Source organism: Palaemon carinicauda, chromosome 6 (assembly GCF_036898095.1).
Source record: "Palaemon carinicauda isolate YSFRI2023 chromosome 6, ASM3689809v2, whole genome shotgun sequence".
In the NCBI taxonomy this organism is placed as follows: domain Eukaryota; kingdom Metazoa; phylum Arthropoda; class Malacostraca; order Decapoda; family Palaemonidae; genus Palaemon; species Palaemon carinicauda.
In genome coordinates this window covers 15,828,798-15,848,797 of record NC_090730.1, presented here as the reverse complement: position 1 = coordinate 15,848,797, position 20,000 = coordinate 15,828,798, and the positions used below count along the sequence as shown (strand labels likewise).

General features: G+C 34.3%; 4 protein-coding genes across 4 annotated transcripts; all 4 read right to left on the bottom strand.

Annotated features, from left to right (window-relative positions):
- Positions 1 to 1,937: 1,937 nt before the first annotated feature.
- Positions 1,938 to 3,143, bottom strand: LOC137642881 (RAF proto-oncogene serine/threonine-protein kinase-like). Its single transcript, XM_068375748.1, has one exon. The coding sequence runs from the start codon at positions 3,141 to 3,143 to the stop codon at positions 1,938 to 1,940; it is 1,206 nt and encodes a 401-aa protein (XP_068231849.1).
- A 4,191-nt stretch (positions 3,144 to 7,334) lies between these two features.
- On the bottom strand, positions 7,335 to 8,540 carry LOC137642880 (probable serine/threonine-protein kinase DDB_G0281745). The gene has a single exon (XM_068375747.1). The coding sequence runs from the start codon at positions 8,538 to 8,540 to the stop codon at positions 7,335 to 7,337; it is 1,206 nt and encodes a 401-aa protein (XP_068231848.1).
- A 3,761-nt stretch (positions 8,541 to 12,301) lies between these two features.
- Positions 12,302 to 13,507, bottom strand: LOC137642878 (RAF proto-oncogene serine/threonine-protein kinase-like). Its single transcript, XM_068375746.1, has one exon. It carries the CDS (start codon positions 13,505 to 13,507, stop codon positions 12,302 to 12,304), a length of 1,206 nt encoding a protein of 401 aa, XP_068231847.1.
- Positions 13,508 to 18,390: 4,883 nt separating this feature from the next.
- Positions 18,391 to 19,767, bottom strand: LOC137641971 (probable serine/threonine-protein kinase DDB_G0284251). Its single transcript, XM_068374539.1, has one exon. It carries the CDS (start codon positions 19,748 to 19,750, stop codon positions 18,515 to 18,517), a length of 1,236 nt encoding a protein of 411 aa, XP_068230640.1. The 5' UTR covers positions 19,751 to 19,767; the 3' UTR covers positions 18,391 to 18,514.
- Between the last annotated feature and the right edge of the window lie 233 nt (positions 19,768 to 20,000).

The following is a 20,000-nucleotide window of genomic DNA, read 5'->3' as shown; positions in this document are numbered from 1 at the left end:
AGATATTCAAAGGAGAGGGAGTATCAACTGCTTCTGATGTTTATTCTCTTGGATTTATGCTCAACGAGCTGGTGATCTGCGGAAGACTCAAGAATATGCCCGATGAACTCAAGGTTTGGATCAAGGACTCTTTGAAGGAAGATAAGGATGCGAGACCTACGCTGGAAGAACTTGTGCAGCTGACCCACCCTGACAATTGATGTTCTCTGTCTGTAAAGATTTGTAATTTTAATTTTCATTCATGAAAGGCAATATGTTTTTATAGAAAAAATTGTATCTTGTTTGATAAGGGAAAATATTTTGTGAAATAAAGCAAATGCTGAAAATGTGTTTTCCTCATCACTTCACAAAATTTAGGAAATGAGATTTTCCAGTTAATTTAAAATTTTGAAGTGGAAATATATTACTTATTTATAATTAAAGAAAGAATAAGCCTAATAAGCATTGATATATAAATTAAATGTAAAGGATTAACAATAACATTAATATCAATTGGAAGTAAAGACCATGATCATATTTTTAAATTCTTCCACATAATACAGAGAAGGATAAGCATAAGATAGAGAGATTTTGGAAAACATAATAAGGTCATGAAAAGCAAAATGCCACTTTTTCTATAAAGAAAAGTATTCAATGAGATAGTCCTACCAGTATTAATTTATGCATCGGAAACTTAGAGCCATACTAAAACCTTAGAACATAAGCTACTTATAACTCAAAGAGCTATGGAAAGAATAATGATGGGAATAAAACTAAGAGACAGAAAAAGAGCAACTTGGATACGAGAGCAAACTAAAGTAGAGGATATTCTAACAACCTGTAATTAAAAAAAAAAATGGACATGGGCAGGACATATGATATAATGAGAATTATAGGTAATAGATGGACATTGAGAATAACAAAATGGTTTTCATAAATATTGCAAAAGAAGCAGGGGAATGAAGAGAAGACTGAATTGACGAGCTAAGAATATTCGTGGGGATAGACTGGCATAGAAAGACCATTATATAGACGAGAGTGGAAGTACATGTGTGAGGCCTTTGTTCTGCATTTGACTATATATGGATGATGATTTCATCAAGATTATATTCATCATCATCAGACATTACTATAATTCACTGCAGAACAAAGAGCTCAGACATGTCTTTCCACTTACGTTTGTTTATGGTCTTTCTATGCAAGTTTATACCCACAATGTATTTTAGTTCATCAACCCATCTTCTTCTCTTCCTTCTGTTACTTTCGCAATCTCTAGGGACCCATTCCGTTATTCTTAATTAATATCTATCGTTTTCCTCATTATATGTCCTGCTCATGTCAATTTCTTTTTCTTATGTGTTAAAATATACTCTACTTTAGTTTGCTCTAGTATACAGGTTGCTCTTTTTGTGTCTCTTACTATTATTCCCATCATTATTCTCTCCATAGCTCTCTAAGTTGTTATGCTCTAACACTTTAGTAAATCTCCAAGCTTCAAAGGCATAAGTTAATACTGGTAGGACCACCTGATTAAATACTTTTCTTTTTAGAAAAAGTGGCATTTTAATTTTCGAAATCTCATTTTGTTTTCCCAAATCTCTTCACCTTATACTTATCCTTCTTTTAATTCTGGGGAAGATTTTAAAATTATGATCGTGGTGATAATTTACAAAGGATATTGTTCCAATTAATCCTATATATTTATATTATATATATTGTTTATTATTTTCTTAATGATATATAAGTAGATTTATTTCTAATTGAAGATTTTATATAAATTAATAAAAAATCATATTTCCTAAATTTTGTAAAGTGAAGATAAGAAAAATATATATTCAGATTTTGCTTTATTTCACAAAAGAATTTCCCTCATCAAACAAAATACAATTCTTTCTATAAAAACATATTGCCTTTCATGAATGAAAATTAAAATTACAAATCTTTACAGACAGAGAACATCAATTGTAAGGGTGGGTCAACTGCACAAGTTCTTCCAGCGTAGGTCTCGCATCCTTATCTTCCTTCAAAGAGTCCTTGATCCAAACCTTGAGTTCATCGGGTATCTTCCTAAGTTTCCTGCAGATCACCAGCTCGTTGAGCATAAATCCAAGAGAATAAACATCAGAAGCAGGTGATTCTCCCTCGCCTTTGAATATCTCTGGCGCCATGAAAGAGACCTTCGAACCTTCCACTCCTTGGAACTCCCCTTCTTTCGTAGCAACGCCGTAGTCGATAAAGGTGACCTCCATTGTCTTCCTTGTCCTTACGATACAAATGTTATTACTCTTGATGTCGTTGTGAGTGTAACCTAGGGCGTGAAAGTCGAGGAGAGATCTGGCTACCATGTTGACGAAGAGCATGTTCTCTGTCTTCCTGAATCTCCTGAACATGATCCATTTGTGGAGGTCCAATCCAGCGAATTCCGAAACGATCACCAAGTTAGAAGCATTGACAGCTACGATTTGCTGATGTCCTTGCATACCCTTGACCACCAAGAGGGCTCTCATTTCCTGGAAGAAGCTACAATCGTCATATATCTGCTTCAAAACAACCTTCCTTCCATTAAAGTCTCCCAGAAAAGCTCGGCCAAATGTCCCTCTGCCAATTTCTTTAGCTCGTCTCATGTAAAATTCCAATTCATCATCTTCCATGTACACGAGGTTGTATTTCTGCAGTAGAGCTGAGAGTGAAGCTTCTCCTTTACTCCTCAGAGTTGAAGAACTTGTCTCAGTAGCGTAAGAAACGAAGTCAAGTGGACCCCGGAGATAATTCGTTCTCTGCATTCCAAAAGGGTCTTTAAGAACGTCTTCGACTCGGTCAGACTTCCTCGATGTGTTTACTACAAGATGGCTGTCACAAGCCTCTTTAGATGACTGGGAATTCCTGCCGTTCTTCGAATCCCGTCGACAAGTAGATAAAGGATGATTCCCTTCGTCTTCACACGACAGATTTCCTTCGTTTATCATATGATCCAGGAGAATAAAAACCATGCAATGTCTTATCATCCGCTTCATGGAGTCCGTCTCAAGCTGGAATTCCTGTGAAGAACGACGATGTCTCAAGATTCTCATCTCTGCTTCAGACTCAGCATCTGTGTGTGGTTGAAGTCGTTCTCTTGATTCTCTTGAAGATATTTTCTGTCTCTTTGGCTTGTTTGGAGCCATGATGTGCTGTAGTTTTACAGATGTGATCTTTTTATTATCACGTCCTTCTTATATAGCAAAAAGTTTAGAAAATTTTTAAATATTGGGTAAAAATCGAGTCTTTTATTATATTATTTTCAGTCACTAATACAAAATAAATCAAATATTTGGTTATGTAAATTTAGATATTGAAGTCAATAGTCCGTCTGTGATATCTATTTTATGTTCCATTAGACCTAGTTAATTTTCTCTTTTTTCTTTCTTTTCAGCACACTTAACTTCGTTTGAATCTGGTCCAATTATTCAAAATCTTTAATCACATTTCTCTTTCTCTCTCTCTCTCTCTCTCTCTCTCTCTCTCTCTCTCTCTCTCTCTCTCTCTCTCTCTCTCTCTCTCTCTCTCTCTCTCAATTTTACAAACATATAAACACAACTCACATAAAAAGACGAATATTCTCATATATACGGAAAATTTCAGTGAATTTTACTATAATTTCTTTATATATTATGTTAAGCATATATTTTATATACGAATATATATATATATATATATATATATATATATATATATATATATACATAAGCGTATGTATACATATACATTAATATATATACATATATATATATATATATATATATATATATATATTCATATATATATATATATATATATATATATATATATATATATATATATGTTTTGTGGTTCCATCTAGCTCTTCCCGTCGTCTTGTAAGGGGGAGAGAGAGTGTAGTCATACCCTGTTGAGATAGGTGGGGGTGTGAGCGCATATCTTTCTAAATATTTAGCAGTTCTTTCAATGGGACACATACACTAATATATATATATATATATATAAATTTATATATATATATATATATATACATATTTATATTTATATATATGTATATATATATGTATATATATATATACATATATATATATATATATATATATATATATCTATATATATATATATATACAGTATATGCATAATAAATAATTTATATATATATATATATATATATATAAAAGTATACAAAATCACACACAGACGCACGCACAAACAAATACACACACATATATATACATATATATATATATATATATATATATATATATATATATATATATATATATATATATATATTTATATACATACAGCATATAAGTATGCTTGTTAGTTTATCTATCATATTTGGGAGCCAGGCAATGCTTCGACCCTCTTCCAGAATAACCCGAATTTTGTGACTGAACCATTCCTTCCATTCGAAAGGAATAAAGCAAGTTACGGGCAGTGTGCAATTGTATGAAAGGATTCCTCATAAGGTTTTAACCTCTGAACACTTCGTTTCCATAAAACGCGTATATGAAATTTCTTAGATACCCTGTGGCTGGTCAGGTCCTATAGTAGACTTGTACTCAAGTTTAGCACCTCACGGATAAATGGTATATAGATAGATAGATGGATAGACACTTTAGTGGTAAATGTTTTTATGTCGAATAGGCTGACATGAGTCTTTTTATAGTTTTTATATGAAATATCGGTGTTGATGTTGTGACTGTTTTTGAAATATTTCATTTTAATTATACAGTATTTCTCATATCGTTTATCGATTTCATTATTTACTTTCCTCACTTCGCTATTTTTCCCTGTTGGAGACCTTGAGCTCATAGCACTTCGCTTTTCCAACTATGGTTGTAGCTTACCTAGTAATAATAATAATAATAATAATAACAACAACAACAATAATAATAATAATGATAATAATAATAATAATAATAACAATAATAATAATAATAATAATAATAATAATAAGTATCTCCAAAAGTGCTTTGAGTTGGGACTTGCTATTGCACAGACTTGCATACAAAAATTAAAATATGTGGCCTAGAAGTAGTCAGAAGGTCAAATACTTCTTGGTCACGTGACTATTACTCCGCAAATCTGTTATTGAAAAGAACACAATAATGGTCATATCTCGTGAATTAATTGTCATATAAAGCTCATCAACCAATCAAATTGCTCAGTAGGTGAATGTGGTACAGTTGGGACGCATTTAGAAAAATGCAATCAACGCAAATGAACTAATTCGGTTTAATGATAAAAAATACGGGAATTTTTTTCGAATCAATTCAGTTTGATCGATCTCGGTCACATTTTTACTCAGAAATTTGGACAGTAGATCCTGATTTAATATTAACAGCATCTTCTTTTCAGAGTTTGAGAGTTTAAAGGCAGCTCATAACTGACAGAGGAAAGGGACAGTGACATTGCTCTATCAAGCAGGACAATGCCCTACAGACTGACCATATTATATATGATCAGCGCCCAAGCCGCCTCTCCACCCAAGCTAGGACCATGGCTTTTTATGACTCAGCAGATAGATCTATAGGCTCCCCAAGATCCCCCATCCTTAGCTTACAAGGATGGTGAGGTTGCAGCGACCAAAGAAACTAACGAGTCTGTTCGGGACTCGAACACCAGTCTGGCGTTCACCAGTCAGGGACGTTCCCACGTCAAACATGGTGGTTCCTTCCGTGCCCTACATAATTAAATGAGGGGTAGGCCTGACCACACACATTTTTTGTATGTATGTATGTATGTATGTAAATAAGTATATCATCATTCGTTACTAGTCCACTGCAGAACAAAGGCCTCAGACATGTCCTTCCACTTGTGTCTGTTTATGGTCTTTCTATGCCAGTCCACACCGGCTAACTTCCTTAATTTTTCAATCCATCGTCTTCTCTTCCTCCCCCTGCTTCTTTTGCAATCTCTAGGGACCCATTATTATTATTATTATTATTATTATTATTATTATTATTAATATTACTATTATTATTATTATTATTATTATTATTATTATTATTATTATTATTATTACTTGTTAAGCTACAACCCTAGTTGGAAAAGCAGAATGCTATAAGCCCGAGGGCTTCAACAGGGAAAATAGTCCATTAAGGATAGGAAATAAGAAAACTACAATAAAAGTAATTACTAATTCAAAAGAAATATCTTAAGAACAGTAACAAATTTAAAATGAATCTTTCATATATAAACTATAAAACTTTAAAAAACAAGAGGAAGAGAAATAAGTTAGAACAGTGTGCCTGAGTGTACCCTCAAGCAAGAGAATTCTACTCCAAGACACTGAAAGACCATGGTACAGAGGCTATGACACTGTCCAACACCAGAAAACAGTGGTTTGATTTTGGAGTGTCCTCCTAGAAGAGCTGCTTACCATAGCTGAAGAGTCTTCTACCCTTACCAGAAAGTAACCATTGAACAATCATAAGGAAGGAGTTAACACCTTGAGCAAGGAAGAATTGTTTGGTAATATCAGTGTTGTCAGGTGTATGAGGACAGAGGAAAATATATAAAGAATAGGCCAGACTATTCGGTAAATGTGTAGACAAAAGGAAAATGAGCTGAAACAAGACAAAAGGATCCAATCTAGTACTGTCTGGCCAGTCTAAGAACCCAACATCTCTCTGGTGGTAGTACCTCAACGGCGGCTGGTGCCCTAGCCAACCTACCACTATACTGTTATTCTCATTACACGTGCTGTGCATGTCAATTTCTTTTTCTTACAAGTTGTTAGAATATCCTCTACTTAAGTTTGCTCTCGCATCCATTTTGCTCTTTTCCTGTCTTACTTTTAGTCCCATCATTATTCTTTCCATAACTCTTTCAGTTGTAACTAGCTTATGTTCTAAGGTTTTAGTATGGCTCTAAGTTTCCGATGCATAAATTAATACTGGTAGGATCATCTCATTGAATACTTTTCTTTATAGAAAAAGTGGCATTTTACTTTTCATGACCTTATTTTGTTTTCCAAAATCTCTCTATATTATGCTTATCCTTCTCTGTATTATGTGGAAGATTTTAAAAATATGATCGTGGTCTTTACTTCCAATTGATATTAATGTTATTGTTAATCCTTTACATTTAATTTATATATCATTGCTTATTGCGCTTATTCTTTTTTAACTAAAAATAAGTAATATATTTCCACTTCAAAATTTTAAATAAATTGGAGAATCTCATTTCCCAAATTTTGTGAAGTGAAGATGAGAAAAACATTTTCAGCATTTGCTTTATTTCACAAAATATTTTCCCTTATCAAACAAAATACAATTTTTTCTATAAAAACATATTGCCTTTCATGAATGAAAATTAAAATTACAAATCTTTACAGACAGAGAACATCAATTGTCAGGGTGGGTCAGCTGCACAAGTTCTTCCAGCGTAGGTCTCGCATCCTTATCTTCCTTCAAAGAGTCCTTGATCCAAACCTTGAGTTCATCGGGTATCTTCCTAAGTCTTCCGCAGATCACCAGTTCGTTGAGCATAAATCCAAGAGAATAAACATCAGAAGCAGGTGATACTCCCTCTCCTTTGAATATCTCTGGCGCCATGAAAGAGACCTTCGAACCTTCCACTCCTAGGAACTCCCCTTCCTTCGTAGCAAGACCATAGTCGATAAGGGTGACCTCCATTGTCTTCCTTGTCCTTGCAATACAAACGTTATTACTCTTGATGTCGTTGTGAGTGTAACCTAGGGCGTGAAAGTCGAGGAGAGATCTGGCTACCATGTTGACGAAGAGCATGTTCTCTGTCTTCCTGAATCTCCTGAACATGATCCATTTGTGGAGGTCCAATCCAGCGAATTCCGAAACGATCACCAAGTTAGAAGCATTGACAGCTACGATTTGCTGATGTCCTTGCATACCCTTGACCACCAAGAGGGCTCTCATTTCCTGGAAGAAGCTACGAGCGTCATATATCTGCTTCAAAACAACCTTCCTTCCATTAACGTCTCCCAGAAAAGCTCGGCCAAATGTCCCTCTGCCAATTTCTTTAGCACGTCTCATGTAAAATTCCAATTCATCATCTTCCATGTACACGAGGTTGTATTTCTGCAGTAGAGCTGAGAGTGAGGCTTCTCCTTTACTCCTCAGAGTTGAAGAACTTGTCTCAGTAGAGTAAGAAACGAAGTCAAGTGGACCCCGGAGATATTTCGTTCTCTGCATTCCAAAAGGGTCTTCAAGAACGTCTTCGACTCGGTCAGACTTCCTCGATGTGTTTACTACAAGATGGCGGTCACAAGCCTCTTTAGATGACCGGGAATTCCTGCCGTTCTTCGAATCCCGTCGACATGTAGATAAAGGATGATTCCCTTCTTCTTCACACGACAGATTTCCTTCGTTTGTCATATGATCCAGGAGAATAAAAACCATGCAATGTCTTATCATCCGCTTCATGGAGTCCGTCTCAAGCTGGAATTCCTGTGAAGAACGACGATGTCTCAAGATTCTCATCTCTGCTTCAGACTCAGCATCTGTGTGAGGTTGAAGTCGTTCTCTTGATTCTCTTGAAGATATTTTCTGTCTCTTTGTCTTGTTTGGAGCCATGATGTGCTGTAGTTGTACAGATGTGAACTTTTTATTATCAGGTCCTTCTTATATAGCAAAAAGTTCAGAAAATTTTTAAATATTGGGTAAAAATCGAGTCTTTTATTATATTATTTTCAGTCACTAATACAAAATAAATCAAATATTTGGTTATGTAAATTTAGATATTGAAGTCAATAGTCCGTCTGTGATATCTATTTTTCGTTCCATTTGTTCTAGTTAATTTTCTCTTTTTTTTCTTTCTTTTCAGCACACTTAACTTCATTTGAATTTGGTCCAATTATTCAAAAGCTTTAATTCCATTTCTCTCTCTCTCTCTCTCTCTCTCTCTCTCTCTCTCTCTCTCTCTCTCAATTTTACAAACATATAAACATAACTCACATAAGAAGACGAATATTCTCATATAGACGGAAAATTTCCGTGAATTTTATTATAATTTCCTTATATATTATGTTAAGCATATAATTTATATACGAATATATATATATATATATATATATGCTTATGTATACATATACATTAATATATATACATATATATATATATATATATATGCGTATGTATACATATGCATTAATATATATATATATATATATATGTTTTGTGGCTCCATCTAGCTCTCCCCGTCCGTCATGTAAGGGGGAGAGAGAGTAGTCATACCCTGTTGAGATAGGTGGGTGTGTGAGCGAATATCTTTCTAAATATTTAGCCGTTCTTGCAACGGGACACGTACACTAATATATATATATATATATACTGTATATATATATATATATATATACACTGTTTATATAAATATATATATTTATATATATTTATATTTATATATAAACGTATATATATATGTATATATATATATATATATATGCATATGCAATCATCTATGTATATATATATATATATATAAGAATACACAATCGCGCACACTCACACACACGCTAACACAAACATACATATATATATATATATATATATATATATATATATATATATATATTATATACATACTGCATATATGTATGCTTGTTAGTTTATATATCATATTTTAGAGCCAGGTAATGCTCTGACCCTCTTCCGAAATAACCCCAATTTTGTGACTGAACCATTCCTTCCATTTGAAAGGAATAAAGCAATTTTCGGCAGTCTGCAATTGTATTAAGTGATTCCTCATAAGATTTTAACCTCTGAACACTTCGTTACTCCGCAAATCTGTTTTTAAAAAGAACACGATAATGGTCATATCTCGTGAATTAATTGACATATAAAGCTCATCAACCAATCAAATTGCTCAGTAGGTGAATGTGGTACAGTTGAGACGCCTTCAGAACAATGTAATGAACGCAAATGAACTAATTCGGTTTAATGATAAAAAATAAGGGAAATTTTTTTTCGAATCAATTCGGTTTGATCGATCTCGGTCACATTTTTACTTAGAAATTTAGACAATAGATCCTGATTTAACATTAACAGCATCTTCTTTTCAGAGTTTAAAGTTTAAAGGCAGCTCATAACTAAGAGAGGCAAGGGACAGTGATATTGCTCTATCAAGCAAGACAAAGCCCTACATACTGACCATATTATATATGATCAGCGCCCAAGCCCCCTCTCCACCCAAGCTAGGACCATGTCTGTTTCATCACTTGATGACTCAGCAGATAGATCTATAGGCTCCCCAAGATCCCCTATCCTTAGCTTACAAGGATGGTGAGGTTGCAGCGACCAAAAAAACTAACGAGTCTGGGCGGGACTGGTTCCTTCCGTGCCCTACTTAATTAAATGAGGGGTAGCCCTGACGACTCCCATTTTTTGTATGTATATATGTATTTATATCATCATCCGTTACAAGTCCACTGCAGAACAAAGGCCTCAGACATGTCCTTCCACTTGTGTCTGTTTATGGTCTTTCTATGCCAGTCCACACCGGCTAACTTCCTTAATTTTTCAATCCATCGTCTTCTCTTCCTCCCCCTGCTTCTTTTGCAATCTCTAGGGACCCATTATTATTATTATTATTATTATTATTATTATTATTATTATTATTATTATTATTATTATTATTATTATTATTATTACTTGTTAAGCCACAACCCTAGTTGGAAAAGCAGAATGCTATAAGCCCGAGGGCTTCAACAGGGAAAATAGTCCATTAAGGAAAGAAAATAAGAAAACTAAAAGAAAAGTAATTAATAATTCAAAAGAAATATCTTAAGAACAGTAACAAATTTAAAATGAATCTTTCATATATAAACTATAAAACTTTAAAAAACAAGAGGAAGAGAAATAAGATAGAACAGTGTGCCTGAGTTTACCCTCAAGCAAGAGAACTCTACTCCATGACAGTAAAAGACCATGGTACAGAGGCTATGACACTGTCCAACACCAGAAAACAGTGGCTTGATTTTGGAGTGTCCTTCTCCTAGAAGAGTTGCTTACCATAGCTAAAGAGTCTCTTCTACCCTTACCAAGAGGAAAGTAGCCACAGAACAATTCAATTTCAAAGTCAAATTCAAAGGATTTATTGACATAAAATGACACCAAATGGGGTGCATTAGCATGCTAATAAACCCGCTAACGAATATAGTGAAATATACATACATAATATCATCAAACAGTATTATACAAACAAATCAAACAATGCCTACGTTATTTGTTCCAGTAAAAGTTAGGACACTTTTTGACAATTTTGGTACAAACATCATTATTTAAAAAAATAATATACCTGATCTCTTACATTGTTAAAACTGTCATTTCTGAATTCTGATAAGTTTCTACATTCCAATATATAATGATGTAGTGTATGCTTACGTGATTCACCACATAACCTACAGGAAGCACTTTCACCATCAATATACTGCCAACAATATCATTTGGCAGTAGTTAACACCTTGAGCAAGGAAGAATTGTGTTGTCAGGTGTATGAGGACAGAGGAAAATATGTAAATAGGCCAGACTATTCGGTAAATGTGTAGGCAAAAGGAAAATGAGCTGTAACAAGACAAAAGAATCCAATCTAGTACTGTCTGGCCAGTCTAAGAACCCAACATCTCTCTGGTGGTAGTATCTCAACGGCGGCTGGTGCCCTAGCCAACCTACCACTGTACTGTTATTCTCATTACACGTGCTGGCCATGTCAATTTCTTTTTCTTACAAGTTGTTAGAATATCCTTTACTTAAGTTTGCTCTCGCCTCAAAGTTGCTCTTTTTCTGTCTTACTTTTATTCCCATCATTATTCTTTCCATGACTCTTTCAGTTATAACTTGCTTATGTTCTAAGGTTTTAGTATGGCTCTAAGTTTCTGATGCATAAATTAATACTGGTAGGACCATCTCATTGAATACTTTTCTTTAGAGAAAAAGTGGCATTTTACTTTTCATGAACTTATTTTGTTTTCCAAAATCTCTCTATCTTATGCTTATCCTTCTCTGTATTATGTGGAAGAATTTAAAAATATGATCATGGTCTTTACTTCCAATTGATATTAATGTTATTGTTAATCCTTTACATTTAATTTATATATAATTGCTTATTGCGCTTATTCTTTTTTAACTAAAAATAAGTAATATACTTCCACCTCAAAATTTTAAATAAACTGGAAAATCTCATTTCCCAAATTTTGTTAAGTGAAGATGAGAAAAACACATTTTCAGCATTTGCTTTATTTCACAAAATATTTTCCCTTATCAAACAAGATACAATTCTTTCTATAAAAACATATTGCCTTTCATAAATTAAAATTACAAATCTTTACAGACAGAGAACATCAATTGTCAGGGTGGGTCAGCTGCACAAGTTCTTCCAGCGTAGGTCTCGCATCCTTATCTCCCTTCAAAGAGTCCTCGATCCAAACCTTGAGTTCATCGGGTATCTTCCTAAGTTTTCCGCAGATCACCAGCTCGTTGAGCATATATCCAAGAGAATAAACATCAGAAGCAGTTGATACTTTTTCTCCTTTGAATATCTCTGGCGCCACGAAAGAGACCTTCGAATCTTCCACTCCTTGGAACTCCCCTTCTTTCGTAGCAAGGCCGTAGTCAATAAGGGTGACCTCCATTGTCTTCCTTGTCCTTGCGATACAAACGTTATTACTCTTGATATCGTTGTGAGTGTAACCTAGGACGTGAAAGTCGAGGAGAGATCTGGCTACCATGTTGACGAAGAGCATGTTCTCTGTCTTCCTGAATCTCCTGAACATGATCCATTTGTGGAGGTCCAATCCAGCGAATTCCGAAACGATCACTAAGTTAGAAGCATTGACAGCTACGATTTGCTGATGTCCTTGCATACCCTTGACCACCAAGAGGGCTCTCATTTCCTGGCAGAAGCTACGAGCGTCACATACCTGCTTCAAAATAACCTTCCTTCCATTAACGTCTCCCAGAAAAGCTCGGCCAAATGTCCCTCTGCCAATTTCTTTAGCGCGTCTCATGTAAAATTCCAATTCATCATCTTCCATGTACACGAGGTTGTATTTCTGCAGTAGAGCTGAGAGTGAAGCTTCTCCTTTACTCCTCATAGTTGAAGAACTTGTCTCAGTAGCGTAAGAAACGAAGTCAAGTGGACTCCGGAGATAATTCGTTCTCTGCATTCCAAAAGGGTCTTCAAGAACGTCTTCGACTTGGTCAAACTTCCTCGATGTGTTTACTACAAGATGGCGGTCACAAGCCTCTTTAGATGACCGGGAATTCCTGCCGTTCTTCGAATCCAGTCGACATGTAGATAAAGGATGATTCCCTTCGTCTTCACACGACAGATTTCCTTCGTTTATCATATGATCCAGGAGAATAAAAACCATGCAATGTCTTATCATCCGCTTCATGGAGTCCGTCTCAAGCTGGAATTCCTGTGAAGAATGTCGATGTCTCAAGATTCTCATCTCTGCTTCAGACTCAGCATCTGTGTGGGGTTGAAGTCGTTCTCTTGATTCTCTTGAAGATATTTTCTGTCTTTTTATCTTCTGTGGAGCCATGATGTGCTGTAGTTTTACAGATGTGATCTTTTTATCATCAGGTCCTTCTTATATAGCAAAAAGTTTAGAAAATTTTTAAATATTGGGTAAAAATCGAGTCTTTTATTATATTATTTTCAGTCACTAATACAAAATAAATCAAATATTTGGTTATGTAAATTTAGTATTGAAGTCAATAGTCCGTCTGTGATATCTATTTCTCGTTCCATTAGACCTATTTAATTTTCTCTTTTTTCTTTCTTTTCAGCACACTTAACTTCGTTTGAATTTGGTCCAATTATTCAAAATCTTTAATCCCATTTCTCTCTCTCTCTCTCTCTCTCTCTCTCTCTCTCTCTCTCAATTTTACAAACATATAAACACAACTCATAAAAAGACGAATATTCTCATATAGACGGAAAATTTCCGTGAATTTTACTATAATTTCTTTATTCTTTATGTTAAGCATATAATTTATATACGAATATATATATATATATATATATATATGTATATATATATATAAGCGTATGTATACATTTACATTAATATATATACATATATATATTCATATATATATATATATATATATATATGTATTGTGGTTCCATATAGCTTTTCCCGTCGTCTTGTAAGGGGGAGAGAGAGAGTAGTCATACCCTGTTGAGATAGGTGGGGGTGTGAGCGCATATCTTTCTAAATATTTAGCAGTTCTTTCAATGGGACACGTACACTAATATATATATAGATATATATATATATATATATATATAAATTTATATATATATATATATACATATTTATATTTATATATATATGTGTATATGTATATATATATATATATATATACAGTATATGCATATTAAATCATTTATATATATATATATATATATATATAGTATACAAAATCACACACAGACGCACGCACAAACAAACACACACACACATATATATACATATATATATACATATATATATATATATATATATATATTTATATACATACAGCATATAAGTATGCTTGTTAGTTTATCTATCATATTTGAGAGCCAGGCAATGCTTCGACCCTCTTCCAGAATAACCCCAATTTTGTGACTGAACCATTCCTTCCATTCGAAAGGAATAAAGCAAGTTTTGGACAGTCTGCAATTGTATGAAGTGATTCCTCATAAGATTCTAACATCTGAACACTTCGTTTCCATAAAACGCGTATATGAAATTTCTTAGATACCCTGTGGCTGGTCAGGTCCTATAGTAGACTTGTACTCAAGTTTAGCACCTCACGGATAAATGGTATATAGATAGATAGATGGATAGACACTTTAGTGGCAAATGTTTTTTTTGTTGAATAGGCTGACATGAGTCTTTTTATAGTTTTTATATGAAATATCGGTTTTGATGTTGTGACTGTTTTTGAAATATTTCATTTTAATTATACAGTATTTCTCATATCGTTTAACTATTTCCTTATTTCCTTTCCTCACTTGGCTATTTTTCTCTGTTGGAGACCTTGGGCTCATAGCACCTTGCTTTTCCGACTAGGGCTGTAGCTTACATAATAATAATAATAATAATAATAATAATAATAATAATAATAATAATAATAATAATAATAATAATAATAATAATATCTCCAAAAGTACTTTGAGTTGGCACTTGCCATTGCACAGACTTGCATACGAAAATTAAATATGTGGCCTAGAAGTAGTCAGAAGGTCAAATACTTCTTGGTCACGTGACTATTACTCCGCAAATCTGTTATTAAAAAGAACACGATAATGGTCATATCTCGTGAATTAATTGTCATATAAAGCTCATCAACAAATCAAATTGCTCAGTAGGTGAATGTGGTACAGTTCAATGAGATGGTCCTACCATTATTAATTTATGCATCGGAAACTTAGAGCCTTACTAAAACCTTAGAACATAAGCTACTTATAACTCAATGAGCTATGGAAAGAATAGTGATGGGAATAAAGCTAAGAGAATCCGAAAAAGAGCAACTTGGATACGAGAGCAAACTAAAGTAGAGGATATTCTAACAACCTGTAATAAAAAAAAGGAATAGACATGGGCAGGACATATGATATAATGAGAATTATAGGTAATAGATGGACACTGAGAATGACAAAATGGTTTTCATAAATATTGCAAAAGAAGCAGGGGAATGAAGAGAAGACTGAATTGACGAGCTAAGAATATTCGTGGGGATAGACTGGCATAGAAAGACCATTATATAGACGAGAGTGGAAGTACATGTGTGAGGCCTTTGTTCTGCATTTACTTGCTTGTTTACTTGTTTTGGGTTTAAATCCAACCCTCCACTGAAGTCGAGTGAACTACTTCTCGGGCGGGTCCATATTAATCATCTAACGAAACATTTTCATTATTACTTATACAATTCTTTGATTGTAGCATCTTCCAAATCATATGATCTTGTGAAAAGTAATGTCCTTAGTTTCTTCTTAAATTCAATTGCTCCCTTAAGGTCCTTCATTTCAGTTGTCAGTTTATTATAATGTCTAGGCGCACAGTAGCTAAAAGCCCTTTCACCAAATTTACTATTAGTTCTTGGTTCAGATAGCCTATGTTTATCACTCGCACTTCTTGTGTTAACATTTGTTTCTAGTTCTAGTTTATTCAGGCATTCTTTTAGATATTTTGGTTCAGTATCTTGAACGTTAGTAAGAGTAGCTTGTATTCAATTCTCGCTTTTACCGGTAGCCAGTGTAACTTACTTAGTGCAGGGGTAACACTTTCCCTATTGAGTAGTCCTTTTATTAATCTAGCGGCTCTGTTTTATACTCTCTGAATTTTCTTCAGCTGATAATTTGGTAAGCCATAGAACAGTGAGTTGCAGTAATCAATTCTTGAAAATATGTGGTGATTAATGAGTATGGCCATAGATTTTTCATCTAAGTATTTACTAATAAATGCTATGTTTCTAATATGATAGTTACAATTTCTTACCATATTATTTATATGTTCATTCATTGTCAGTCTATCATCCATGATTACTCCAAGATTCCTGACAGATTTCTTTAGGTCAATGATCGATTGACCTATTTCAATTCTTTGGAAGCATTCGATTCTTTTTATATCTTTTTCATTTCCAAAAAGAATACATTCACTTTTATCTTCATTGAGCTTGAGTTTTTTTGTTAACATCCAAGCCTTAATGTCATTCATTATTTCATGTATCTTTCTTTTAGCTTCATCAACTGATTCTATTGGGAAATAGAATTGTGTATCATCAGCGTATATTTTAAACTTAACTCTGTGAGTTTCAAGTATATTTGCCAGTTCAATCGTGTAAATTTCAAACAGGAGAGGACCTAGTAAACTGCCTTGAGGCACCCCTTTGCTTAGTTTTCTTGTCTCATATTCAACATTTGATATTACTACTTTAACTTTGCGGTTTTCAAGATAACTCACAAACCAGTCGTATGCTCGTTCTACGATGCCCACAGCTTTAAGGTCTTCTATCAGATATGTATGTTCTACAGTATCAAATACTGCACTTAGATCAAGCATCACAAGAATGCAACACTTGCCATTGGTTATAATTTCTGTTATGTCATTTTTTATCGCTAACACTGTTGTTTCTGTGGAGTAATTTTCTCTGTATGCAGATTGATCATCAGGTATGGCATTAGATTTTTTCAGATGTTTCCAGGTTTGTTCGTGTACAGCAGTTTCAATAATTTTCGAAAAATATGACGGATTTGATATTGGCCTATATGAACTTAAATTGTCTGCATCACCTTTTCCTTTATACACAGACTTGATACATGCAACTTTTTCACAATCAGGGAAAACTGCCTGTGTTAGACTCATATTTACCATGTTTCGGTAGGTCTCTTGTAGTCTGGCGAAATTTTCTGCATCTTTTATATCATTAATTGGAAATTGATCATTTCCGCAGTAGGTTTTTTTTACTTTCTTTATTATTCTCATCTAATCACTCTGACTTAACTCTTTGAATACCCTTAGCTTATTTACACCTGTTGCTGATGTATTCCTTCGCTCTGTTGTGCCGATGTTGTGAAAACTGGAGCAGATTTGATTTATTTTTTCCTCAAAATAATCAATAAAATAATTTGCTAGGCATTTAGGATCATTAGTTATGTCAGGCAACACTATATGGATGATGATTTCATCAAGATTATATTCATCATCATCAGACATTACTAGTCCACTGCAGAACAAAGAGCTCAGACATGTCTTTCCACTTACGTTTGTTTGTGGTCTTTCTATGCAAGTTTATACCCGCAAACTACTTTAGTTCATCAACCCATCGTCTTCTTTTCCTTCTCCTGTTTCTTTAGCAATCTCTAGGTACCCATTCCGTTATTCTTAATGTCCATCTATTGTTTTTCTCATTATATGTCCTGCATATGTCAATTTCTTTTTCTTATGTGTTAAAATATACTCTACTTTAGTTTGCTCTATTATAAAGGTTGCTCTTTTTGTGCCTCTTACTATTATCCTCATCATTATTCTCTCCATAGCTCTCTGTTAAGTAAGTAACTTATGTTCTAAGACTTTAGTAAATCTCCAAGCTTCAAAGGCAAAAGTTAATACTGGTAGGACCACCTGATTAAATACTTTACTCTTTAGAAAAAGTGGCATTTTAATTTTCGAAATATCATTTTGTTTTCCCAAATCTCTTCACCTTATACTTATCCTTCTTTTAATTCTGGGGAAGATTTTAAAATTATGATCGTGGTGATTATTTACAAAGAATATTGTTCTAATTAATCCTATATATTTAGTTTATATATATTGTTTATTATTTTCTTAATGATATATAAGTAGATTTATTTCTAATTGAATATTTTATATAAATTAATAAAAAATCAAATTTCCTAAATTTTGTAAAGTGGTTAAGAAAAATATATATATTCAGCTTTTGCTTTATTTCACAAAAAAATTTCCCTTATCAAACAAAATACAATTCTTTCTATAAAAACATATTGCCTTTCATGAATGAAAATTAAAATTACAAATCTTTACAGACAGAGAACATCAATTGTCAGGGTGGGTCAGCTGCACAAGTTCTTCCAGCGTAGGTCTCGCATCCTTATCTTCCTTCAAAGAGTCCTCGATCCAAACCTTGAGTTCATCGGGTATCTTCCTAAGTTTTCCGGAGATCACCAGTTCGTTGAGCATAAATCCAAGAGAATAAACATCAGAAGCAGGTGATACTCCCTCTCCTTTGAATAACTCTGGCGCCATGAAAGAGACCTTCGAACCTTCCACTCCTTGGAACTCCCCTTCTTTCGAAGCAACGCCGTAGTCGATAAGGGTGACCTCCATTGTCTTCCTTGTCCTTGCGATACAAACGTTATTACTCTTGATGTCGTTGTGAGTGTAACCTAGGGCGTGAAAGTCGAGGAGAGATCTGGCTACCATGTTGACGAAGAGCATGTTCTCTGTCTTCCCGAATCTCCTGAACATGATCCATTTGTGGAGGTCCAATCCAGCAAATTCCGAAACGATCACTAAGTTAGAAGCATTGACAGCTACGATTTGCTGATGTCCTTGCATACCCTTGACCACCAAGAGGGCTCTCATTTCCTGGAAGAAGCTGCGATCGTCATATATCTGCTTCAAAACAACCTTCCTTCCATTAACGTCTCCCAGAAAAGCTCGGCCAAATGTCCCTCTTCCAATTTCTTTAGCTCGTCTCATGTAAAATTTCAATTCATCATCTTCCATGTACACGAGGTTGTATTTCTGCAGTAGAGCTGAGAGTGAAGCTTCTCCTTTACTACTCAGAGTTGAAGAACTTGTCTCAGTAGCGTAAGAAACGAAGTCAAGTGGACCCCGGAGATAATTCGTTGTCTGCATTCCAAAAGGGTCTTCAAGAACGTCTTCGACTCGGTCAGACTTCCTCGAGGTGTTTACTACAAGATGGCGGTCACAAGCCTCTTCAGATGACCGGGAATTCCTGCCGTTCTTCGAATACCGTCGACAAGTAGATAAAGGATGATTCCCTTCGTCTTCACACGACAGATTTCCTTCGTTTGTCATATGATCCAGGAGAATAAAAACCATGCAATGTCTTATCTTTTGCTTCATGGAGTCTGTCTCAAGCTGGAATTCCTGTGAAGAACGACGATGTCTCAAGATTCTCATCTCTGCTTCAGACTCAGCATCTGTGTGGGGTTGAAGTCGTTCTCTTGATTCTCCTGAAGATATTTTCTGTTTCTTTATCTTTTTTGGTGCCATGATGTACTGTAGTCGTACAGACGTGATCATTTTATTGGCAGGTCCTTCTTATATAGCAAAAAGTTTAGAAAATTTGTAAATATTGGAAAAAAAATATACGCACAACTCATACAGAGACGAATATTTTCAGATAATTGAAAGATTTTCGGGAATTCTATTATTTCCCCTTTATATTTCATGTTGAATTTATTACTCTCTTGTGTAGTTAATATATTTCATAAAAACTATTACTAATTCTATTGCTATCGTTTGAAGTAAAAAAAAAAAAAGTATTAAAGAG